Source organism: Palaemon carinicauda, chromosome 34 (genome assembly GCF_036898095.1).
Source record: "Palaemon carinicauda isolate YSFRI2023 chromosome 34, ASM3689809v2, whole genome shotgun sequence".
Taxonomy (NCBI): Eukaryota; Metazoa; Arthropoda; class Malacostraca; order Decapoda; family Palaemonidae; genus Palaemon; species Palaemon carinicauda.
Genome location: NC_090758.1, coordinates 77,959,196 through 77,985,738, shown reverse-complemented (window position 1 = coordinate 77,985,738; position 26,543 = coordinate 77,959,196). Strand labels below are relative to the sequence as shown.

General features: G+C 38.0%; 1 protein-coding gene across 5 annotated transcripts in view; it reads left to right on the top strand.

Moving 5' to 3' along the window:
• The window catches only part of LOC137626496 (protein shank-like), a 76,460-nt gene extending 50,197 nt beyond the window's left edge, over positions 1-26,263 (top strand). For 2 of the 5 annotated variants that reach the window (XM_068357522.1, XM_068357520.1), the window contains 14 exons: positions 852-1,032; positions 4,652-4,813; positions 6,570-6,727; positions 9,391-9,585; positions 9,948-10,014; positions 10,655-10,921; positions 11,412-11,606; positions 11,885-12,092; positions 12,894-13,089; positions 13,907-14,096; positions 15,509-15,616; positions 16,096-16,421; positions 18,029-18,094; positions 21,274-26,263. In XM_068357522.1, coding sequence (XP_068213623.1) covers positions 852-1,032; positions 4,652-4,813; positions 6,570-6,727; positions 9,391-9,585; positions 9,948-10,014; positions 10,655-10,921; positions 11,412-11,606; positions 11,885-12,092; positions 12,894-13,089; positions 13,907-14,096; positions 15,509-15,616; positions 16,096-16,421; positions 18,029-18,094; positions 21,274-23,994 — 5,040 coding nt within the window. In that variant the 3' untranslated portion in view covers positions 23,995-26,263. The remainder of the gene's footprint in view (positions 1-851; positions 1,033-4,651; positions 4,814-6,569; positions 6,728-9,390; positions 9,586-9,947; positions 10,015-10,654; positions 10,922-11,411; positions 11,607-11,884; positions 12,093-12,893; positions 13,090-13,906; positions 14,097-15,508; positions 15,617-16,095; positions 16,422-18,028; positions 18,095-21,273) is intronic. The other 3 variants (XM_068357521.1, XM_068357524.1, XM_068357523.1) reach the window with 3 other exon arrangements.
• Positions 26,264-26,543: the final 280 nt, after the last annotated feature.

The window sequence follows — 26,543 nt, the reverse complement described above, 5'->3', positions numbered from 1 at the left end:
CTTCAGGATTAAATATAGAAGTTACTGCAAGAGTTTAAACAACTTTTAGGATTAAATAGAGAAGTTACTGCAAGAGTTTAAACAACTTTTAGCATTAAATATAGAAGTTACTACAAGAGTTTAAACAACCTTTAGCATTAAATATAGAAGGTACTGCAAGAGTTTAAACAACTTTTAGGATTAAATATAGAAGTTACTGCAAGAGTTTAAACAACCTTTAGCATTAAATAGAGAAGTTACTGCAAGAGTTTAAACAACCTTTAGCATTAAATAGAGAAGTTACTGCAAGAGTTTAAACAACCTTTAGCATTAAATAGAGAAGTTACTGCAAGAGTTTAAACAACCTTTAGCATTAAATAGAGAAGTTACTGCAAGAGTTTAAACAACCTTTAGCATTAAATAGAGAAGTTACTGCAAGAGTTTAAACAACCTTTAGCATTAAATAGAGAAGTTACTGCAAGACTTTAAACAACCTTTAGCATTAAATAGAGAAGTTACTGCAAGAGTTTAAACAACTTTTAGGATTAAATAGAGAAGTTACTGCAAGAGTTTAAACAACTTTTAGGATTAAATAGAGAAGTTACTGCAAGAGTTTAAACAACTTTTAGGATTAAATAGAGAAGTTACTGCAAGAGTTTAAACAACTTTTAGGATTGAATATAGAAGTTACTGCAAGAGTTTAAACAACCTTTAGGATTAAATATAGAAGTTACTGCAAGAGTTTAAACAACCTTTAGGATTAAATATAGAAGTTACTGCAAGAGTTTAAACAACTTTAGGATTAAATATAGAAGCTACTGCAATAACCCATGTTTATACAACTCTTTTAACTTTGTTTTTTCCTCCTACAGCTGAAATACAAGAGAAGGGTGTACAAGATGCTACACTTGGAAGAGAAGGCACTAAGAGCTCTCCACACTCGAGCTAATTTAAGACGTTTTCTGGAATATGTCAAAGAGAATAATGTCGAGAAAGTTGGAAAATTGTGTGCCAAAGGCCTGGACCCAAATTTTCACTGTCAGGATACGGGAGGTAAGAGTCTCTCTCTCCCTCTCTCTCTCTCTCTCTCTCTCTCTCTCTCTCTCTCTCTCTCTCTCTCTCTCTCTCTCTTTTAGCTTTTACTGCCACTAAATTGAGTTAACAAAATATCTATCTTTTGCTATGAACAAAAATATTAATTTAAATGAATTCTCTCTCTCTCTCTCTCTCTCTCTCCTCTCTCTCTCTCTCTCTCTCTCTCTCTCTCTCTCTCTCTCTCTTAGCTTTTACTGCCACTAAACTGAGTTAACAAAATATCTATCTTTTGCTATGAACAAAAATATTAATTTAAATGAATTCTCTCTCTCTCTCTCTCTCTCTCTCTCTCTCTCTCTCTCTCTCTCTCTCTCTCTCTCTCTCTCTCGTGTGAATCATGCAGAGAAATTGTCTCTTTTTAGTTTAAGTTTAAAGTACACCAAGTCTCTCTCTCTCTCTCTCTCTCTCTCTCTCTCTCTCTCTCTCTCCTCTCCTCTCTCTCTCTCCAGAGTAAATCATTCAAAGAGATTGTCAGTATTTAGCTTACTAAGTTTAAAGTACACCAAGATTCTCTCTCTCTCTCTCTCTCTCTCTCTCCCTCTCCTCTCTCTCTCTCTCTCTCTCTCTCTCTCTCTCTTCCTTGCAACTACTGCGACTTCTTTTAATGGTTCTCATTAACGCCAGTTCATCCACCGAGCCCATTTTTAGTAGCGAGTCTCATTTTAGACAGAACCGTTTGAGCTTTGACCTTAGACCTAGAGATATAGTTGACCTCTGTGGCTCAGTATTGATATTTTCTTCTCTAGGTTTTCCTCATTTCTATACCGTGTGGTTTTAAAGCTGATATATATTTTAGTTTCAAGCTGTTTAATCTTAATTTTGTTTTGGTTTAAGCTTATTTTACTATTAACCTTTCTCAGAATACTTCAAGCTTAGCTTTTTAAATTTCAAGCTTGTTTTCCGCGGTTTAAGCTTTATCATAGTTGTCCAAGCTTTTGATTTTCCATTTTGTTTTTGTTTAGCTGCTTTTTTTTACTACTATTTTTGGTTAGCTGCTTTTAACTACTTTCTTTATTAGCTGGTTTTAACTACTTTATTTATTAGCTGCTTCTAACTACTATCTTTATTAGTTGCTTTTAACTATTTTCTTTTATCAGCTGCTTTTAAATACTTTCTTGGCTATATTGGATAGCTGCTTTTAACTACTTTTTAGCTACTTTTTACTCCTTTCTATGTTAGCTACTTTTTACTACTTTCTATGTTAGCTGTTTTTAACTACTTTCTATGTTAGCGGTTTTTAACTACTTTCTATGTTAGCTGTTTTTAACTACTTTCTATGTTAGCTGCTTTTAACTACTTTCTTTATTTGCTGTTTTAAACTACTTTCTATGTTTGCTGCTTTTAACTACTTTCTTTATTTGCTGTTTTTAACTACTTTCTATGTTAGCTGCTTTTAACTACTTTCTTTATTAGCTGTTTTAACTACTTTCTTTGTTAGCTGCTTTTAACTGCATTTTTACCTTTTTTTTAGAACATCTACTTTTTATTGTTTTCTTGATTAGCTACTTTATTTACTACTTTTTATTAGCTGCTCTTTTACTATCTTGATTAGCTGTTTTTACTACTTTGTCAATTAGCTCATTTTTACTTTTTTACTCTATTGATTAGCTATATTCTTACTACTTTCTTGAATAGCTGCTTTTATACTACTTTTTTATAATATACTTTTATACTTTCTTAATTAGCCACATTTTACTACTTTTTAATTAGCTAATTTTTACTACTATCTTGATTAGCTATATTTTGCTACTTTTTTATTTTCATGATTAGCTACTTTTTACTGCTTTCTTGATTAGCCATTTTTCACTATTTTCTTGATTAGCTACTTTTTACTACTTTCTATTAGCTGATTTTTCACAATTTTCTTGATTAGCTAGTTTTTTACTACTTTCTTGATTAGCTACTTTTTTACTATCTTGATTAGCTACTTTTTATTACTTTCTATTAACTGATTTTTCACCATTTTCTTGAATATCTAGTTTTTTTACTACTTTCTTGATTAGCTATATTTTACTATTTTGATTAGCTACTTTTTTACTACTATCTTGATTAGCTGATTTTTCACCATTTTCTCGAATAGCTAGTTTTTTACTACTTTCTTGATTAGCTACTTTTTTTACTATCTTGATTAGCTACTTTTTACTACTTCCTCAGTTAGCTACTTTCCATACTACTTTGGCTGCTTTTCAGCTTATGGTCCTATGTTGTTCATATTTTGCGTTAATTTATTAAATATTCAAAATGTCCTTTCTTTATTCAGGTTTTAAAAGCATTTGATGTTTTTTTTTTCTCAATTTATAGATAGGCCTATTCTCACTTGCTACAAAACACCAAATGGCTGAACATTTTAATAGGCTTTTCAGACTAAAACCTGTTTATAAATGCATTACATTTTTAGGAACTCTATTTTCATGGTTCAATTCTATTTCTGTGGTACAACTCTCTAGATTCTTAAGTTTTTCTTGTCAGTCGTAAGTTTTTAATCTATAGCTGAACTGCTCATTCTACCCTTATTATCACATACAATTGTACTTTTTTGAAAATTCATCTTCCATTTTCAATTGTAATGTCAGGATTTTCAATACACCCATACCCCTGGTTATTTCAAGTACAGTACTCATATTTGAAATCTAATTTCAGACTCTCATTTTCTGTTATTTCAAGTAATTCCAGAGCATTGCATTCATAGCATTTTTATTTTAATGAAACTTATGTCTTTCAAGTACCATTGAAAGTATTTTCAGTTTCCACACACTTTTTGTTCCCAGCATTGTACTGATTCCAGTGGCTTCAGTATAGTCACAGTATTCCATTTCCATTATAAACATCAGAAGTTTCAATGCGGACCCAATTTCCCATTTACAGAGTGACAGGAATTTATGAAAAGCCCCATCCATTTCCAGTACACAAACTTCAGGAGTCTCAACGCAGACCCCATTGCCCATTCTCAGAGTGACAGGAATTTCCAACACAGACCCCATTCCCCTTGCAAAGAGTGACGGGAATTTTCAACACAGACCCTATTGCCCATTCCCAGAGTGTCAGGAATTTTCAACGCAGACCCCATTGCCCATTCTCAGAGTGACAGGAATTTTCAACGCAGACCCCATTCCCCATTCTCAGAGTGACAGGAATTTTCAACGCAGACCCAATTGCCCATTCTCAGAGTGACAGGAATTTTCAACACAGACCCTATTGCCCATTCTCAAAGTGACAGGAATTTCCAACGCAGACCCCATTGCCCTCTCCAGAGTGACAGGAATTTTCAACACAGACCCCATTTCCCTTTCCAGAGTGACAGGAATTTCCAACGCAGACCCCATTGCCCTTTCAAGAGTGACAGGAATTTCCAACGCAGACCCCATTGCCCTTTCCCAGAATGACAGGAATTTTCAATGCAGAACCCCATCCATTTTCAGTACACAAGGATCATTAATTTCAATTCAGACCCCATTGCCCATTCCCAGATGAATAACATTCAATTCAGGCCCCCACACATTTCGAGTACAGTATCATCTCACATAGAGCCCCAACGTCCCTTCCCGGCAACTTTTTAACGTCTCGTTTGCCATTCCAGAGACGCCACTGTCCTTGGCAGCCCGAATCAAGAAACCGTCCCGTATGATGATGTCTATGGTGAACGGAGGAGCTCTCCTGGACTACAGAACCAAGGACGGAGTCACGGCCATGCACAGAGCCGTCCAAGCAAATAACTTCGAAGCGGTCAAGACGCTCCTAGGTAAGGCGTTGGTGGTCCCCGAACTTTGAAGGGTGCTATTAACTGTGGCCCCCAAACTTTGAAGGGTGCTATTAACTGTGGTCCCCAAACTTTGAAGGGTGCTATTAACTGTGGTCCCCAAGCTTTGAAGGTTGCTATTAACTGTGGTCCCCAAACTTTGAAGGGTGCTATTAACTGTGGTCCCCAAACTTTGAAGGGTGCTATTAACTGTGGTCCCCAAACTTTGAAGGGTGCTATTAACTGTGGTCCCCAAACTTTGAAGGGTGCTATTAACTGTGGTCCCCAAACTTTGAAGGGTGCTATTAACTGTGGTCCCCAAACTTTGAAGGGTGCTATTAACTGTGGCCCCCAAACTTTGAAGGGTGCTATTAACTGTGGCCCCCAAACTTTGAAGGGTGCTATTAACTGTGGTCCCCAAACTTTGAAGGGTGCTATTAACTGTGGTCCCCAAACTTTGAAGGGTGCTATTAACTGTGGTCCCCAAACTTTGAAGGGTGCTATTAACTGTGGTCCCCAAACTTTGAAGGGTGCTATTAACTGTGGTCCCCAAACTTTGAAGGGTGCTATTAACTGTGGTCCCCAAACTTTGAAGGGTGCTATTAACTGTGGCCCCCAAACTTTGAAGGGTGCTATTAACTGTGGTCCCCAAACTTTGAAGGGTGCTATTAACTGTGGTCCCCAAACTTTGAAGGGTGCTATTAACTGTGGTCCCCAAACTTTGAAGGTTGCTATTAACTGTGGTCCCCAAACTTTGAAGGGTGCTATTAACTGGCATTCATAGCTTTTACTTTCTAAGTCTCTTTTATTGAAAGTATAATCAGTCCTATGCAGTGCCATAAATGGCATTTGGTTATTGGATCATCTTGCTGTTAAGACATGAATATATTTGTGATTTTATGAATGTGTAAATTATCAAGCAAATTTCCATATCTTCATGTGTTTATCTGTATGAAATATGATTGATTCTCTTTATAATCATCTCATCACTTTTCATTTTGAGTTGTGATTAGCCTCCTGGCCTGCAGTGTCAAACTCCAAATTTCATTTATTTGCCATAGTTGTTTATAATTCTAGCTATAATTATAAACTTTCCTATTAATTGGGTTTGTAATATAACATTATTTCGTTATGTTCAAAGTATATACTTGACTCCGTCAATGGCATTGCCTGTGTTGATACATAAATGTGATGTCTATATTTTGAAGAAATAAAAAAAGATAAATTTTCAACTTAGTGGATGTTTATAGTATTTTTATATTTGGCATGAAGTAAGAATATTATTTTATATTTGTTTTACTCCATTATATGAAAAAATATTTAGGTAACCAAGGTTCCTAAACTATCATAAAGTTAAATCAAAGTATTACTCCCTAAATAAAGAAATTTGAACAAGACCTGACAATTCCCAGTATCAACATCAAGGTAAAAAACTGATCACAAAATGTATGCAACATTTTTTAGCTCAGGCCATATCGTCCTTATAGAAGGTTCCTTTAGTAGCTTCCTTGGGGTATATATGACTATGCCATCAGGAGGACATGGCTATCTCACCCAAAAAACGGATTTTGAGCGAAGCGAAAAATCTATTTTTGGGTGAGATAGCCATGACGTCCTGATGGAAGGTTCCTTTTGGTAGCTTCCTTGGTATTAATACCCAAGGAAGCTACCAAAAGGAACCTTCCATCAGGACGTCATGGCTTGAGCCCAAAAATAGATTTTTCGCTTCGCTCAAACTCCGTTTCTTCATTCTTTTCAGACTTGGGAGCATCGCCAAATTACAGAGACTCCAGGGGGCTAACTCCCCTGTATTATTCTGTGACCCATTGCACAGACCCCTTGCTCTGTGAGGCTCTGCTCCATGATTATGCTGTGATAGGCGCTGCAGACAACCAAGGATGGCAAGAAACGCATCAGGTAATTTCGATGTTTAGAGGCTTGAGACACGGAGGGTGTCTATGAGAGACTGATAGATTTTGAAAAAGTACCTTTTGTAAGGTACTGACAGGTGATGTACAAAGATGTATCTTTTGAGGGACTGACAGCATATTCTAAAAAGTGGCAGGTGATGTAAAAATAGTATCTTGTGATGGACTGACAGCAGATTTTAAAAAGCGTTCTCTGTAAGGTACTGACAGGTGATGTATAAAAATGTAAATAGTGACATACTGTCATCAGATTTAAAAACATCCTTTGTAAGTTACTGATGGCTTCTGTAAAAAGATTTAGCTTGTGAGAGACTGGCAGCAGATTTTAAAAAATGCCCTCTTTAAGGTACAGACAGGAGATATAAAAATACAGTAGTATCTTGTCAGGTACTGACAGCAGATTTAAAAGTGTTCTTTTAAAGGTACTGACCGGTGATGCAAAAAGATATATCTGATGATAGACTGACAGCTGATGTGAAAAAGTACCATTATTGCTGATATGAAAAGGTCTTCTCTATAAGATACCAACCCTTGATGTGAAAATGTATCAGTATAAGTCTTGGCAGGCGAGATAGAAAATTTCCCTTAAATGGTACCAATGGTTAACATCAAAAGGTATCCTTCTTTGGAGAGTGGCTACAGTTCATGCTAAAAGACACAGTACAATACATTCAATTTCAAGGTGATGGAGTAGGATATAAAACTATCCTTCTTTATTAGATGTTAAGATTCAGCGAAAAATAACATTTTATATAACAATGAGTTAAAAACAAACTTGATAATTTGCTGTTCATTAATAGAAAGGGGCATTTTGCTAAATTTTGAGTTATTTTACTGTACTTACAACTAATTTTAAAACCCACCTTTCAATATACAGTAATGAGCTAAAAACAGACTTGAAATAGGAGTGCTTATTTTTGTAAGGTATGGAAAATTGGTGTCAGAAGCTATTCTGTCTTCCAATATGTATCGTGACGACTGATATTAAATGTCCTCCCACATTACAAAATTCCCATCATCATCATCGAGTACGGGGTGTTCAATGTCGAACGGCCGTGGCCCTATGCACAAAACATCTCCATTCATTCCGGTCTTGAGCCTTCCTTTCCAACTCCACCATCGTTAGCCTGCACATCTCCTTGATATTGTCACTCAATCTAGTTTTAGGCCTTCCTCTCGTTCTTGTACCATAGACTGATCCAATTAGTAACGTTCTTTCCAGAGTATTGTGTTTCCGAACCTGGTGTCCAATAAAATTCCCATAACCATGCTTAAAAAATATGTCCATCTTTACATAGCATTCTTCAATAGATGGAGTCAATTTAGCTATAACTTGGTGTAAATAAATTCCATATAAATAGGGCATTGAATTCAAGTCCCATTCTAGATTGAAGTGACTTAAGCTATTGCATTTGGATACTATACAATCAAAATTAATAAAAGTACAGTAAATAGATCCTGAACAATAATATAAGAGGTGATTTAACTCGTGTCTAATTATGGATTTCAACCATAGTTGGAAAAGCAAGATGCTATATGGCCAAGGGCTCCAACAGGGAAAAGTAGCCCAGTGAGGAAAGGAAATAAACGATATAAAAAGTAATGAACAATTGTTATGGAATATTTTAAAAACATTAACATTAGAACAGATATTCCATATACATACATACATATACCAAGGCACTTCCCCCAATTTTGGGGGGTAGGCATCATCAACAAATGAAACAAAACAAAAAACGGGACCTCTACTCTCTACGTTCCTCCAGCCTAACAAGGGACTCAACCTAGTTCAGCTGGTACTGCTAGGGTGCCACAGCCCACCCTCCCACATTATCCACCACAGATGAAGCTTCATAATGCTGAATCCCCTACTGCTGCTACTCCGCGGTATATATAAACTATAAAAAGACTTATGTCAGCTTGTTAAACATAGAAAACATTTGCTGCAAGTTTGAACTTTTGAAGTTCCACTGATTCACTTCAAGATCATAGCTTTTGTTTGCGTTAGTTACCAAATGCATCGAACCTTCGCGTAATATTTCAGTTTTATGTATTTTCTTGCTTACGTCCCTTTTGGAGGGAAATGGACATCTTTGAAACATGGCTTTTGTAATCTAGTTTGATCCAATCTTGACACTAGATGATGCTCTTTATATTACTGTATATATTATGCCAAATGTAAATGAGTACATGTGCAATATGTAATCTAGGGTGAAAAGCATTCAGCGGAAAGAATAGCAGTTTGGAAAACTCTGGAAAATGGTATAATAAGCTTCACTTACACCAGATCTTATGAAATGTTCTCTTTCCCTTATAGAATTTACTTGATTTCATATCGTAGATTTCGGATGATTGAGGGAAGTTAGGAAGACGAGAAGACAACCCTGAAATTCATGCTATAGAATTAAATTCAATGTTATAGAAGATATATCTATACTGTATGTACCTTTTCTGGAGATTCATTTCAAGACGGTGTACAGTAGTTGACAGAAATATATGTTTTCTATTTTTTTTTCCGCCTTGTAAAGTCATAAGAGATTTCAGCACTCTACATACCTAAAAGTTAAGGTTAACCAAGAATGTACTTTGATTACAAACACTGCTGTCTTTCCATTACTTTCTAATAACTCCGTAACACTCCGGTACTTGCAGGCATGTCGTAACAAGTTGGTGCAACACTTGGAACATCTTCTCTTTTATGGTGCTGATATGAATGCTCAGAACGCCTCTGGCAATACTCCACTCCACGTGTGTGCTGTCAACAACCTAGAGGACTGCGCTCGTGTCTTACTTTTTCGAGGGTGCGATAAGAACGCCCTGAATTATGCTAATCAAACTCCATACCAGGTACGTGGCATTTTCCGTCTCCTTGGATTATTAAGAGTTTCTTGTACCTGGTTATTAAAAAGATGAACATGAAAGTTCTTCTACGGCAGAAAATACTCTAATTTGGTCCTACAATAAAAAGTTTGTTCCATTTTGTGAATTGTAGTGATGTGAAGGATATTATTGCATTCTCTTCATCAAACCAGTCCACAATCGAAAGGAAGCTACATGTATAAAACTATTTAATCAGTCATTTCTATATGTAAAATTCTTTGATAATCCCACTCATTGCTAGTACAGATTTTAGATGTCCATGTTGAGCTATTCTGAGGAGCATGAATATAATATATATTTAATAATGATAATATTCATTTTCATTACAGGTAGCAGTTATCGCTGGTAATATGGAGCTTGGTGAAGTTATAAAAAATCACAACTTAGAGGATGTTGGTAAGTTAGAGATAACAATTTCTGTATGATTTTCATATATCTATCTCTGCATCACAGATGTCAATTTACAAGATGAGATTTTAATGCAAGTACTGTTCTGTGTATACCGATAATACAGTAATGAAATTCTGTACCTGGATGTTGAAATATATTTTTTGAAGGCCAAATTGTTGGAGTAACTGTGTTTTAAGTCATTTCTCTTTTGGTATCACAGATTAGTACATACTCTGTCATTTTATATGATAGAGGAACTATGAACTAAATCTGTCATATATTAGTAAGATTCCCCAATGTAGTTGTACATGGTAGAGGAACTATGAACTAAATCTGTGATATATTAGTAAGATTACCCAATGTAATTGTACATGGTAAAGGAACTATGAACTAAATCTGTGATATATTAGTAAGATTCCCCAATGTAATTGTACATGGTAAAGGAACTATGAACTAAATCTGTGATATATCAGTAAGATTCCCCAATGTAGTTGTACATGGTAGAGGAACTATGAACTAAATCTGTGATATATTAGTAAGATTCCCCAATGTAGTTGTACATGGTACAGGAACTATGAACTAAGTCTGAAATATATTAGTAAGATCCTTGGGGATTCAGCCTAACGCCTCTATTTTTCCCCCGCAGTTCCGTTTAAGGAGCCCCCTAAGTACAATCCAAATCGACGCATCTCTGGTGCTCCTCTCTCTCGAACCCACTCGGACCCTAGACTAGATGTGTGTGCAGTCACCAAACCACCATCGCCGTCCCCATCCAGTAGATCAATCCCACCGTTCAGCTCCGCTTCGTCGCTAAGCGAAACGTCAACGGGCAGCAGCTCGACCTGCACGCATCCGAGCGAGATGGATTCTGAGGAATGTGCGAGTGCTCTAGGCTCGGCCAGTCTCAATGCTGGTAAGTATTTCGGGAGAATGTCCGTGGCTTATAGCTTTGTAATCTTTTTCTTCTATTAAATTTATGTGATTTGTGATATAAAGGGGATAAAACTAAGAGACTTGGATATATAAACAATGTCTTTTAGTTGGGTAAATAATCCTTCAGATTGAGTCAGTGTTTACTCGAATCAAGGTGAGCCTGCGCTGTTTTCATACTCCATCCTTTTTGTGGGCACCTTATAACCAAAAGGTTGTGGCTAGTGCTATTACAAATATAAACTGACTCACATTTAAACCGATTCTTCGGCTTTTTTTTTTAATATTTTTAAGAAGCACAAGAATAGTAAATATTTAACCAATTAGATTCAATGCAGTATTTCATATATTATTCTCTCCCAAGTTCATTCGGGCCAGCCCTTTTAAGAGTTAAAAATAATGTAAAATACAGTCTCCAATAAACAGATAAAACTTAGTCTTCGGTTAATATGACTTCTATCTGCCTCGAGTAGCAGGTATGGACTGCTGTGACATGGTGAGCGATAGCTCGGGAGTCTGCACCTCGAACAGCGGCAGTGCAGAGAGCTACGACGCCACGCCCACCGATGTCACCCAGTTTGAGGTGGGCATGCTGGTGGTTTGTCTTCACCAGTACACTACACACAAACCGGGACACTTGGACATTAGTGCTGGAGATATTTTAGAAGGTAAGATTAAAGTTGAAAGATATATGGTGGGTTTATGAAAATCGTCGTTTGAGGAGTATCGATTAAAACATTTAATTTTCTGAATATTTTTTTTATTTCCAGCAATTTATATTTCATCATTTGTATGAACAGTTGGACACAGTTGGACAAGATTAAAACATAAAATATGTAAAAGAAAAGTATTGTAAAAGTACATCTCATTCCCATCAGAATCTTGTTCATATCCTCTGCCCAAGCCCTTAAAAAACTATAATAATGATTCATGATTATTCTTACAGTGACCGGGAGCACAGACGATGGAATGCTCGAGGGGACAATACGAGGCGTCTCTGGAGTCTTCCCGCCGCAGTGCGTCCAGGAGGTGCGCTTACGGAACCCTCAGGCCGTTCGGGAATCGCTCATTGCCCCTCAGGTAGCGAGGGTTCAAGGGAGGAGAGAGATGGTGGTGCACCAGCACTATGGCACCGCTCCGAGACTCAGAAAGACGTACGTTAAGTTGCGCTGTCTTTTTTTTTACGCTGGTTATGATATTGTAAACTTTACTGCGTCACTTTTCTCCATACAAAATATAAAGTATTGATACTATTTCATGATGATTCTTGCTGTTATTACATAATGTGGATAATGTGGGAGGGTGGGCTGTGGCACCCTAGCAGTACCAGCTGAACTCGGTTGAGTCCCTTGTTAGGCTGGAGGAACGTAGAGAGTAGAGGTCCCCTTTTTTGTTTTGTTTCATTTGTTGATGTCGGCTACCCCCCAAAATTGGGGGAAGTGCCTTGGTATATGTATGTATGTATGTATTACATTATTATTATTATTATTATTATTTTTATTACTTGCTAAGCTACATCCCTAGTTGGAAAAGCAGGATGCTATAAGCCCAGGGGCCCCAACAAGGAAAATAGCCCAGTGAGGAAAGGAAACAAGGAAAAATAAGATATTCTAATAATAGTCACAACATTGATATAAATATTTCCTATATAAACTATAAGGACTTTAACAAAACAAGAGGAAGAGAAATTAGATATTTGACATCAGCATACGAAAACAAAATCTAAAAGACAAGAATAATCTATTTCTTAGAATGTCAAAGAACTAAGCATACTTCTTGTAATACAAATTAGCTTTATGCGGAACTATCATTCCGAAGAGGTAGAGGTCCCCTTTTTGTTTTTGTTTCTTTGTTGATGTTGGCTACCCCCCAAAATTGGGGGGAAGTGCCTTGGTATATGTATGTATCATTCCGAATCCATTACCGTTTAACAAACATTTTTCTCCATCTTTCAGAGCGAACGAGCCCCGTACCGTTGTTCTCCATAGAGGTAAGAAAGGATTTGGCTTCGTGCTACGAGGGGCAAAAGCTACGTCGCCATTGATGGAAAGGCCGAATGAACGTGGGCCAGCCCTCCAGTACCTTGACGATGTAGATCCCGGAGGAGTGGCTGATTTAGCAGGGCTTAAGAAGGGAGATTATTTAATTAAGGTAAGGTCAGGTGCAGTGTTTTACCAATAGTTGTGAAGGAGTAGTACTTGTATAGCAGTATTTTATTCACCGCTATCCTTCCCGTATCTCTGGATCTTAGTAATTTTATCTCTATAACACCAAGTCGTCTTTCCCACCATTTGCCCTACATTAAAGGGTCAGTTCCCTGATATGCCCTCTCCAATGCTTTCTGTCAAATGCTTCCTCTTCCACCGAACCTCTTCTCTACATATCATCTTTCACCTTACCTTGCCACTTAATTTTCTGTCTCCCTTTCGATCTTCTCCCCATAATAGACTCCTCCCAAGCCCTACTCACTCCCTCTCCACCATTAATCCTCAACACGTGACCACACCATCTGTCTTGACACTCTTTATCACCTTTGTAATCTTTATTATGCCTACCATTTTCCAATCTTTCAAGCAGTGTTATTTCTGTAATCCACCTCGACATTCTCTTCTCTGTTCTCTCAGGCTTTGCTTCTTTTCTCCGTCTTAAAGCCCAAGTTTCTGACCCATACATTAACACTGGTCTTATCACTATGCTATAGGTCTTAATATTTTCTTATCCCATACCACACTTTAACACAAAGTGCCCCTTAAAAAAACCTCTCAATGTCGCGCAGATCAACGTAGAGGTCTTATTACTATACTACACTTTTAACACAAAGTGCCCCTTTACAAAAGAACCTCACAATGTCTTGCAGATCAACGGAAAGATCTTACTACTATGTTATAGATCTTGTCATTTTCTTATCACATACCACACTTTCAACACCAAGTGCCCCTTTACAAAAGAACCTCATAATGTCTTGCAGATCAACGGAGAGGACGTATCGCAGGCTTCGCACGAGCACGTCGTGACGTTGATCCGGAAGTCCGGGGACCTGGTGCAGATGATGGTGGTGACGCCTACGCCGATCACCTTCTTACCTCACAAGCCTCCCATAGGCAACCTGGGAACAATCAGACGTGGGTGCCAGACCCTCCCCCGCAAGCTCCATGCAGGTAGTTGCATGTCCCTCCTTCTGTTCTCCAGGCTCTGCTCGAACTAGTGGATAGTCTTGGTTACTTGGATCCTGATTGATTTTGGTTTCCAAGTGGTGGATATCTGAGAGCAAACTTACTTAATGTACAGATAAGCATATGATATCGTCAATTCCCTTCATTACTTTGTGCACATTTTGATTATAATGAACCATTTGTTTTTTCTCATATATGAATGTTCCTACTCAAGTCCTTTAATCGTGAACCAAGTAGCATGTAGAATCACTAATATTTCTCTTTACTTTTAAGACGAATTAGATAACCTACAGTGCTTTTAACTAGACGCATGTTGAATGGTTTAGTTTCATATATAATTCCTCTTCTCTTTATTTTATTGTTTTATGGTAGATTGACATTTAGAATTGTATGTAATCCTTAAGAAAAAAAACTTTACATTCTTTTGGTTACTGAAAAGCATCAATAACAAAAGTACTTCTGATTAAAACCAGTAAAGTACTTTTTTTTTTAATGTCTTGCCCCCCTTTTTGTCCCTTCAACATTTTTTCACTACCTGCAAAGGAGTTGCATTTATTTTTTTTTGTAATAGTTTTAACATTTTCCAAAACATTTGTATTGAATTACATTACTATTACATATAGGAAAGACATGTTGATTATGTTAAAATTAAGGTTATTACTTTATTTTTTTGCTTTCGAGGAAGACATTCGTAATCTAGTCAAAAGGCTTCTTACGCTCTTTCAATTTTGAGTTTCAGATCAATTTCTACTACTATTCAGTACTTTAAAAATTCATAAGAAAATGACAGATGCAATGCATCATTATGCTTTTGCTTCTACTAGCAGCCCGGATGATTGTTAAAGGTGAATTGGGTTCTGGTATCCAGGGGGCATCGAACAATCACTCTCGCAGTATGGACGAGTACTGCACATGATTTTCTATCGTCTCTCTTTTCTGTTAGTTATGTTGTAGTCAACTTATGCATGTTTATTTTTTGTACTGTTTTATGTTGTTCATTCGCTGTTCAAAATTAAATATTAGATAAACATATGGATTGATCTATACAGTATTAATATGATTAATGCATTTCTTTCGATATAGGCCGCATATTTTTGTCCCGGAGTTTTCAAGGATCCATGTCCATCATTTATTAGCAAGCTCCGGAAATTTCGGCGGAAATGTTAATACTGTAGCTAAACTGACGAATAAATTGTTTTTATTTTCTTCACTGTAACCTTTTCTCATTTAAGAAATTTCTTTCCGAGGATTTTTGAATGTTTTATGTCTCAGTAATATCCAGAACCTCTTTGCACCCTCAACAAAATTCCGAGTCAAACGATAACCCTCGTGGCTGCCTGAGAGCTTGTGCTGCTGCCACATGACTAATTGTGTTTGTGTGTGTGTCTCCCTCCTAGTGCGGTCATCCCAAGCCCCCCCTGCACCCCCCCCAAGAGACCCCAGAACAACCTTAAGTGTCGGGAGGGCACGTGCTAAGTCTATGGTGGCAGGACTTCAAGACATCGGTAAGATAAATCTATTTTTGTTTTGCGAGGCTTGTGTCCCAATTCCCAAAATTCTTATAAATAAAAAAAAGACTGGTGTAACCAGTCACTTTTCCATTGGCTTATACTGTGTTGACTTTTGAAGTTTGACTTAATAATAATAACAAATGAAAGAATAAAACTGATTTTTTTTTCTCTTACACGATTAACTGGTAAATTGGGACAGTTTTTCCTTATGACTGCCAGCTCTCTTTTAGTGCATTTTAGGCTGCATGAGGTAACAATGATCGTACTATAATACCGGCCCATACTGCATGGAATTAATGCATATACAACATATGAAGCACAACATATCATATATGACAAAATACAATTATTTTAATGCTAGAGGTGTGCATGTTTGTTTGTTAAATACTATAGTAATTGTTTGCAGTTTCTATGATTATCCTTAAAAAAAAAAACATGTCCTTGACTGATATAAAGCATTTTGCTCCCTCTAGAAGCACTGGATGCCAGCATGCGGGAAAACGGAGACTTGATGTCTCGCTCCGCCTGCCAATTCCAAAGCGGGAGTCCATACGGGGCGAGCCCCATCGGCGGGAGTCAGTATGGCACCCCGCTGGGCACTCCAACCTTGGGCACGCCCGTGGGGACCCTAAAGCTTGCATCCATCAAGGCGAGACCATCGTCAAAACGCATGACAGCGAACGAGGTCGAGGAAATCCTTAACCAGACCTCGGGCTCGCTTCCCTCTTCGCCTCCCGCTACCCCAACGGGGCGGCCTCCGCGGGTGTATGCCAGCGTGGCTGAAATGAAAAAAGCCAAGGTTTGTATGAGCGCTCGCTCTTTGCATGTCATTCTAACGGCCTCTGGGATCTATTTGGTTGTTTTAGGTAAGGTAAACTGCCTTACTATTTATAGTGTAGTTTATGGTGACGGCTGTGTAGTCTACCTGACACAGTTAAAACTTGTGTAAAACGTTAGGACATGTTTGAATGTAACATTTTCAGTGTTTCTTCAAGATATTTTTCTCTTTAGGGAATGCTTTACCCCCTATAAGCTGTTTTAGGTTCCATATCTCGTATAGCTAGAGTGTGGAAGTATAGATTACTGGGGAAAAAAAGTTCTATTGCATAATGAGAAGTAAATGCTATCAGCTTTCAAAAGCAGCCTTCTGAATTCAGTACTGTACTTACGTAAAACCATTTCAGGCAACGTTAGTATTGTACTCTATCGTATCATCCCTTAAATCTTTGTTGTGTGATGTCAGGTTAATAATGACAGTTGGTGGTCCCCCTGTTACATGCTCGTTGATGTCCCCAATTAAAAAGGTATCTCCCTTAGTGTCTTAGTGGTGGATGGAAAAGTAGATTCACGTTATCAAACTATACTATAGTCAATTCTTTTTAATGAAGCAGATTTGCACCGACTCGCAGCGGTGCCCTTTTGGCTCGGAAAAGTTTCTCGCTTGCTGATTGGTTGGACAAGATAATTCTAACCAATCAGAGAGCAGGAGACTTTTCCAAGCTAAAAGGGCCTGCGCCGACTCGCAGAGGTGCCCTTATAGCTCGGGAAAGTTTCTCGCTCGCTGATTGGTTGGACAAGATAATTCTAACCAATCAGATAGCAGGAGACTTTTCCGAGCTAAAAGGGCACCGCTGCGAGTTGGTGCAAGTGCGCCTCATTAAGAGAGTATAGCGTTTGATACCTTTAGTTTTTGTCTTTGACAAGAAATAGACTTTTCTGAGTAATTTAGATTTAGAGTTGATATCTTGCCATGAAATGGAGAGATATAGATATAGAGAGAAATCATTTGCCATATTTTAAACCAGATTAATCTTTTGGAGTCGTACACCAAAATAGTTTTTTGTAAAAATAAAAGTTATTTTGGAAAGTTGTGTGAAAATGTGATTTAAATGATAAATCGTCTCCATTTTGATAGGGTATCAACATGGAAGATTAAAGTTAGTCATTTTAGCAGAAGCATAAAGGGAAAATTTTTACTGTGCAACTATAAATGTTCTGTAGTATTGGAGTTTCTTATAAAAATAATGAGGACATTACTTTCACTTGGTATAACCAGTGGAAAAAGTCTGAATTGTCATAAACTAACAGACTTTATTCCGTTTTCTATCAACGTAAAGCGAGTTTCTGCCGAATTTGTTGAAAAATTGGAGTACATTCCAGCAAAAATTATGCCTGACTACTGGTTAACCAGATTGAAAGTTAATGTATAAATATATGTGGGAATTTTGCTTGCAATTTTTAATAGTGGATGTCAAGATGTTAGAAGACTGAAGTCTAAGCTCATTTCTATTTTTTGTGTGTGTGTGTTACGCAACACAGGCATATAAGATTTCCCCTTTTTTTAATGAAAGCCTCTTTTTACACGGAAAAAAATAACTTCCCGTCTCTTTAATGACTTTCTCCTAGCAGCCTCTACATGCCTTAGAAGGTCTTGGGATGTCTTTCAAAACTTTCTTTCAACCGATGTTTCCGGTAAGGGGTGACTAACACTCTCAGCATGGTCAACAACGCTTCAGGTTTTTTAACCCGTTTGTCAGTTTCGTGAAGCAATTTGTGTCCGGGATTTTTTTTAAAGGAACTCACTGCTTTCCTTGTAAATAACCCTGATGTACGTAATAGGCTTTATGCTGCTGTAACAGATTTTACTTGTGAGATATAATTCTCGTATTTACAGAGCTGCTTACGTATTTTGTTAATTAATTACTGTACTAATGTGTTTGTCTTTAATTAAGGTTGTAGGAGATTAAAATACTTTAGTTTGAGAGTTAATTATACTCTGCTGTACGTAGTACATAGTACAAATAAGTGTCAAGTATTTCATCTGAATTTTGGATACAGTAGGAGATTAAAGTACTTTAGTTTGAGAGTTAATTATACTGTACTGTACGTAGTACATAGTACAAATAAGTTTCAAGTATTTCATCTGAATTTTGGATACAGTACATACAGTACTGTATTTACAATTCAGTACTGAACTATACTGTAGCACAGGTACTGTATATTGTATTCAATAAATTATTTACTGATTTATGATAAATTAATTAATAATTTTGATTTCATAAATACAGCTTACATCAACCTTATTAAAATCAAATGAGTATGTATTAAAACAGTCATTCCAGAAGATAGTACGGGGTTGTAGCCGGAACTAGGTTTAACGAGTAAGACAATTGTTCACGTTTTCCCCACTAGAATTTATTTCGTTGTCGAAATGAGTAGGTAATAATACGTGCTTCTTTTAGTTAGTGTGTGTGATGCTCAGTTCAGTGAGAAACTGCATTGATTTCTCAAAGAAATTCAGCGCAGATGTTAATCATTCCTGCATGTGCATTCGGAAATAAGGAGGTCTTCAATTTACGAACGTTCGGATATACGAACACGAATTCAATTGAAATCGTAAATGTCAGTTATATCAAAAGTTCATAATTAAATTACTGTAACAAAAAATAGTTACATGAAAAGTTCATAATTAAATTACTGTAATAAAAAATATTAATTAACCTAATACAGTTAGGAAAATTACATTTGTAAAAATCTGATATTTATTAAATACAAAACGGGACTTTTTGTTAAGTTTTGATGCTAGAAATCGTAGGCATAGTAGTTAGGCTAGGCTTACCTAGGCCTAAATTTAATAGAATTTGACTCGAAAACAATGCAGCTTACAAACAGCTTCTTGGAATCTATTAAGTTGAAGACCTTCTATGAAGTGCTTTTTGCTTATCATACCGTAACGCAAGTAATTCATCAGCAAATAACCGCGAAAAATCTGTTTTTGGGTGAGATGGCCATGTCGTGCTGATGGAAGCTACTGAAGGAACCTTCCATCAGGACGACATGGCCATCTCACCTATTTTTGGGTGAGATGGCCATGTCGTGCTGATGGAAGCTACTGAAGGAACCTTCCATCGGGGCGACATGGCCATCTCACCTATTTTTGGGTGAGATGGCCATGTCATCCTGATGGAAGGTTCCTTCTGTAGCTTCCATCAGGACGACATGGTCATCTCACCGATTTTTGGGTGAGATGGCCATGTCATCCTGATGGAAGGTTCCTTGTGTAGCTTCCATCAGGACGACATGGCCATCTCACCTATTTTTGGGTGAGATGGCCATGTCGTCCTGATGGAAGGTTCCTTCAGTAGCTTCCATCAGGACGACATGGCTTGAGCCCAAAAATAACTTCTAAAGTAATTCTCCCATTTGACTATAAAATTTAGTAGTTAAAGTTTAAGATAAGCCCTTTGGTTGCCAGAAGGTGGTTAGTAATTCTTTAATGTCAAAAGTGAAGTTTGAATTATCAAAGAAGTTTTTTGATTGATATAAAAAAAGTTTAGTTAATTTGATTTACTAAAAATTTTCTTAGGAGCTTTGGTGAATCTTGTGTGTGTGATTAAAATGTCTCATAAGTAAAAATCCACAATTCTTTTTAAACAAACAGATTTTGTCTGAATAATTAGTAGACCTCTCCAGCTATAACTATGTTTTTTTTTTTTTGCATATTTAATTTTGACTACGATTTATTCAGGTACTCCAGCATCATATACATACAGATCAAATATTTGAACTTATAACATTACATTGCACTGATACAAAAAAAAATCAATGTTATTGGTGTATTAACGAGATATTTTAATGTCTTGGAGAAGATTAAGAGAGCATGTGACTGTAGGTATGTTTTTAAAGGCTATGATTAGTACAGATTTGCATTCGTAGCGTAGAGATACGTCGTTTGGCTTCTAAGAGAATGAGTTTTCCGTAAAGCGGGAATATGCATGATCCAAATGGGTAAATATTTACAGTTGGTTAAAAATAATACTTCCTTTACTATACTCAAATTTTTTTAATGAGGCGCATTTGCACCGACTCAGAGCGGTGCCCTTTTAGCTCGGAAAAGTTTCCTGCTCTCTGATTGGTTAGAATTATCTCGTCCAACCAATCAGCGATCAGGAAACTTTTCAGAGCTAAAAGGGCACCCCTGCGAGTCGGTGCAAATCTGCCTCGCTAAAAAGAATTGACTATAGAGTGGGTAATTTTACAAAATTATTACTTTGACATAAATTAAGTCTTAAACATAAGACTTTGTAGGTTTTAATACTTTGTGAAGGTACATTATCAAGATGTCATGGAAAGTAAAGAAAAGGGCTTGTATAAAAGATGTACTATATGGATACACTCACTATGAATCTTGATATACAAAAATTAAATGTGATATTGCATTGCAAATCTGAGTGACCTTACATTATCTGCTAAATTTTAATCCATTGTTCGGCTTTCTGAGATGTTTTTTCCCATTCTTTCTGAAGTTATCTGCATATGATTCAAAATCCCTGAACTGGAAGATTTGAGTTCATAATCTCATTATAAAATCTAAGTGCTTTTTAAAAAATGCTGCTTCTCTGAAGATCCCGATAATAAAAGATAATAATTCACCTCACAAAAGTAAATCGTCACTCGTGGATTCATATGAATTTTTTGCTTGAAGCTCTGAGCAAGTCATTTGTTTAGCTTTTGCATTCAAAGAAAAAATATCAAGCTACTGCAGTTTTAATATTCTATGCCGAATAAATTTGCATGTTTCTCGATACTTTGTGCGCTTTCAAAAACTTGCCTGTCATTTACTCCCACTCAAAGTCCCTACTTTTTTCCAGGCCCTGAAGGCAAGGCAAGCATTGGACCTCAGCAGACTTCACAAGGACTACCATTCCACTCCAGATTTGAAGGTCGGGGTCATGGGATCCCAAGTGGAGTTAACTATAGAGGAGAAGCGCAAGTCTGTTTCCCAGGAAGACCTCTTCGTCACAACGTTAAACGAACGGAATTCACGACACTCCCTTGCGTGTCCGCCACACCGCTCGACCATGCTAGAGAGGACCACGGCGCAGTCTCCCGAGTCTAGGGATTCTTGGCAGAGTGGCGAGGAAGGAACCGAGGAAGAGAGCAGTGACTCTCCCAACTGTTCTCCAGGTTCCATGGATTATAGGCTTCTGAGGAGATCGCAGTCGGCCGTTAATTCCAACATGCTTCGAAAAGCAGGACTTCACCCTCCACCCACGCATCCTCCCCCGCCGCCACCGCTCGGACAACTCGTGAAGGTTGACATTAGCAGGTCGAAAAGTGATTATGCAACTGTTGGATTAGCATCTGGAACTACAGACCCTGCTCCTCTCTCCCCTGGGGTTCAATCTAGCTTCCGGCCTACAGATTGTGCTAAGCTGTATGCTTCTCCAGAGGAAATTAAGGCAGTTGGATACCGCAGTCCCGACATGATGGCAGCTCTGAATCGAAAGAATGGCAACGCAAAAACACGCTCCCAGAGTTTGCCCCCAAGCACAAACAGGCCAAGTGTTCAGAAAGGTTCACCAGAGAAGGAGACCTCCTTGGATTCGGGAATATATTCCACGACTTACTCGACATTCAGGGGAACGGAAGGCGAAACAAAGATGGGAGTGTTAACATCACCGACATGCGCTCAAAAAGCCCCAATCAGCGATGCAGTTACTTACGCCAGACCAAAGAATAACAAATCCGTGCAGGAGCAGAAGGAATCCTGCTCGCCAAACAAGGCGTACACTGGACCTGGATCCATTGCCTCATCAGCGCCAGACATTCCCGAGCCCGACTATAGTTCTGATGACGACCACACCTACAGTTCTCAAGATGATTCGCAGAGTAAGAAGACAAGAACACTTAAAAAGAAAAAACAGTCAGTCGACTTTTCACCCAATCTCGTGACTTCGATATCGGATCCTTCCGACATCCCCCACTATGCAGCACCTTCGAAGAACCCAACTCCTCTTAACAGTAACTTCAAAGACATGATCGCCCAGAAAGCAGCCGAAAGACAGGCTAGACAAGATGACGGAAGCGATGGGTCGAAGTCCATGACGTCGAGTCCAGTGAAAAAGATGAATGGGGAGAACGGTAACGGTAAGGCAATATCCGACGCCATTCAAGAATCTGCTCTCTTCAATCGTCAAAAGGAGAAGACCGTTCCCAGCGGAACTAAAGCTAAACCGGTTCCCGCATTGCCTAGAGATGATTCAAAGTCTCTCTTGATAATGAAGAACTCTCAATCTTGTCCAAATGACTTTAATATAGAGGACGGAGATAACTCGTCAAGTGGTGTGAGTTCTGATCAGGATGTGCACCCTGAATCAAGTTATGTAACTGTCATAAATACAGAGTCTGATACAATCTCAGGAAGTAAATCCGAAAGGTTTCCGAGACACGGAGCACGGGACGATAGCTCGGAAGCGTCCGAGAGTTCTGACGAAGCCAGCGATCGCACTTGGATTCTCACCAACGAAAAAGGGGATAAGAGTGATTCCAGCAAAGACAGTGATAGCAACGGAGCCAGAAGAACTGGAACTCTCACCAGAAATGCCGTTTCACTTGTGAAACTCCCTCCACCCCAAGAGACCACAGAGCCCGATTTAGACACAGAACTGGATGCTAGTCAAAGTCGTAACCTTTCGCGTTCTGTAGACCAGGATACAATTAGCACTCTTTCCTCTCTGAGCAGCTTATCGTCCGGATCTGGTAGTACAGGGGAGAGGGAAATTCTACACCACCATCATGCCGGTGCCACTCCCGTTACCCTGCAGATGCGAGCGACTTTACCGAGAATGCCCCATGCCGCAACCATCACAAGAGGCAGTTCTGTGCCACCAGCCAGTCAGGTTATGAAAGGTACAATGGGAGGCACTCTTAACAGAAGTCGATCAGCCTCTAGAGATCCCCATTGGGGCGCAGAAAGCGAGTCTATAACCGTTAGGGAGAAAAGCGCACCGCCTTCATCCCGAGCATCTGCAAGTGATAGAAATGCTTATAAAAAGACAACCAACGTAGATACGGGAGAGACTGAATACGAGCGAAGCATCGAGGAGTCCCTTCAATTGATACGGATGCACATGGATTCCCTCAACGAAGTAAACACATTGGCGGGCGTACCGGCTCGAGAACAAGCAGCAGGAGAGATGGTCCTAGCACCGCCCCCGGAATTCTGCGATTTGTCTCTCGCAGAGTCACAGAACAAAAGAAATAAAACAGTCATTCAGATTTCCAACGACGATTACGAATCGTCCATGAGAATACACGGGAACCAGGATATCGGTGAGAGTGATAGTGTGCCAGGATTCAGAAACAAAACCTTGACAGAGTGGACAACACGTGACACAACAGAGTGGCTTGAAAGCATCTTTATGCCAGAGTACAAAGACTCTTTTGAGGAACAAGATATTGACGGTAGAAAACTAATGGGTATAAACAATGATACTCTTATCAATCTGGGCGTTAGAAGAGTTGGCCATAGGGTTAACATGGAAAAATCCTTGAAAAGATACAAGCCTACCGAGAGGATTGACCTCTGAATTTATTGTAAGAGCCGACTAAAGTCTACAAGGAAAATTGATAATCTCTTTAAATTTTGCCGAGGATAGAGAGAATGAAAGAAGTTGTTTATACATCGACTAAGCCCTCAGGTGTGACAGGAAATGATATACCAGTGTAGTCTACAGAGAATAGCATATATTTTTTTCCATGAATTACGAGAATCATCACTTGACCCTTCATTTTCATGTGGTTGATGTACGAAGTGTTTTGCATCCTTTTTCACTCAGACGTCCAACTTGTTGATTAGATACCGATCAATTTTAAGTACTTTTAAGTATATCCTGTAAGACCAGAAAGTTTTACCTTCTGTGATTTTGAATTTTTTCAAGATCAGGTCTATTGGCATTCGTAGGTTTAGCTTTTAGGTTTTCACTCTCGACACGTTCTCGTCACGTGTGTGTCACATAACTTGCTACTAAATTTGCTGGGCTAGCAGTCTCAGGACACCAGTGGAAATAAATATGTAAAGGTAAGTAGTTAATATTTTTCGAAGTGTACGGATGTATTTGATGTATAACCCGCTAAGATAAGGGATTGTGTATATATTGTAATAGAGAGGAAGAAGAAAAAAGATACTTGGCTGTAATACTGATTCTGATGCTGTTACCCTCGTCCAACAAGATCACCTTGAAGAGGTACGTCTAACGAATGAAAAATGACGAGGCGCGTCATTGACGAACGGAGATTGTTAAACGTATTCGTTTGATCACATTATCTGCATGAGGAATAGCCACAATACTCACTGTTGTCATTTACAAACATTTTTTATACCTGTAGTATTTTATATATAAATACAGTATATATACAGCGTAAACATGTATCAAACTGCTATTTAATGACTTCTGGAGAAATTCCGAGTAATAATGTATGAATGTATGTACAAAGATGTTTATAGTGTATATAATGTAGTCAAATTGTAATTTCATTTGACACAATAATGCATAAATGTATATATATACAGTATATATATTTGGTTCTTTTGCTAAGTAAATATTGTCCACACTTTCTGCCAACCCATTTAATTGTGCCAAAATGCTTCAGTAACTGAAGAATTGTATCTACAAAGTACAGTAGTTGTATGGAGAATATGTTGTGAAAACCTCTTTGCTCTTGCCAGAGAACTGTCATTGCTGGTTTTATAAATGAGTGTGCAAGTGTGTCCTTTTTTTTGAAATATGATTTGTTCGGACATATGTTTTAGGCGATGTTTAGGCCCGGAGGTGAAGAAAAGTGGGTCCCCCCCCAAATTGTCTGTGTTCTTTTGTATAAACATTTCATCCTGCTGGCAGAGTGGTAATTTCCTACAGTTACTTTTCGGAGAGATGCGATGTTGTCGGACTTCTTGACCTCTTAGACAATACAGTATGTGGAATAGGGTCCAATCTCATGTATAGTGAGGAGACGGTTAACATTATCATTTGTGTTTGATTCGCGTAACTAAATCTGTCGGGCGGAAACGCGGTTGCCGCCGCTCATTTCTAGTTGCGCGAGTTTGACGTCGGTAGACGACTTGACAATGTTAATCAGACTGAGGGCAGTGATAGGGGTAATCTAAGTGCAGGACAGTTTTCATTACTATTCGAAGTGTTATCAGATTGGTGGCTGAATCAGACTTCAAAGTGTGTCTCACACATTTTGTCATTAATTAGTAAGTTAAATGTAGAACCACAATTGAAATTGGGGCAGTGTCACCTTTCCGACAGCCGTAACTGTTAAACCAAATAATCCCCCCCGTGTGAGGCGTACTTTGAAGTGCTTATTCCTGGCTTCAAATGATTTTGGCAGATAAAACTGGTAGCATTCTTCAGTAAAGCTTTTTGCTCTGTGTTAATGAATTCTAGAGAAATTGGTGCTTTTGGTACAGTCATTCACGCATCATTTTTACCATTTCGTGAGCTTAACTTACATGAAGATAGATACACAATGATATACATTGTAGATCAGATTCCTTTGACATTTTTTGGTTTATTTGAATACTTTTGTGGTAGTTCACAAAATCACAGAGTACAGGCTTATTGAATTGATGCAAGAAGCGCTCAGTGTGACGAATCAGATCACCAATGAGTATTTTGACGAAATCTATTAACACTGTCCTAACACTACCGTCTAGTCTTGTCCGTTGTAGGAGCTAACTACAGTATTTCTATACGGATTTTTTCCTAAATACAAAATTGTTTACAAATTTTAATTATTTATCCAGAGATATGTATGTGCAACTGTGCTCAATAAAGTTTAATACTTTTAAAATCGAGTCAATTCATAACCTTTTCCTAATAACATTTTGTACATATTTTGAAATTACGAAGATTTATTACACAAGAATACAAGTTCATTAAATTTTCCAATTCATCTACAGAAATATATGAAGCATTACAATTTTTATTTACTTTACCTCAACAGACATAGCAGGAAAAAGAAACTAAAAATAATCATATGAATGGTAAGAAGATAGTGAAATAAATCTTAGGCAAGCAAAAGTCTGAGCTGTTGTGGATTGTATTTTCTTCAAAATTGGGCAACTCTTTCC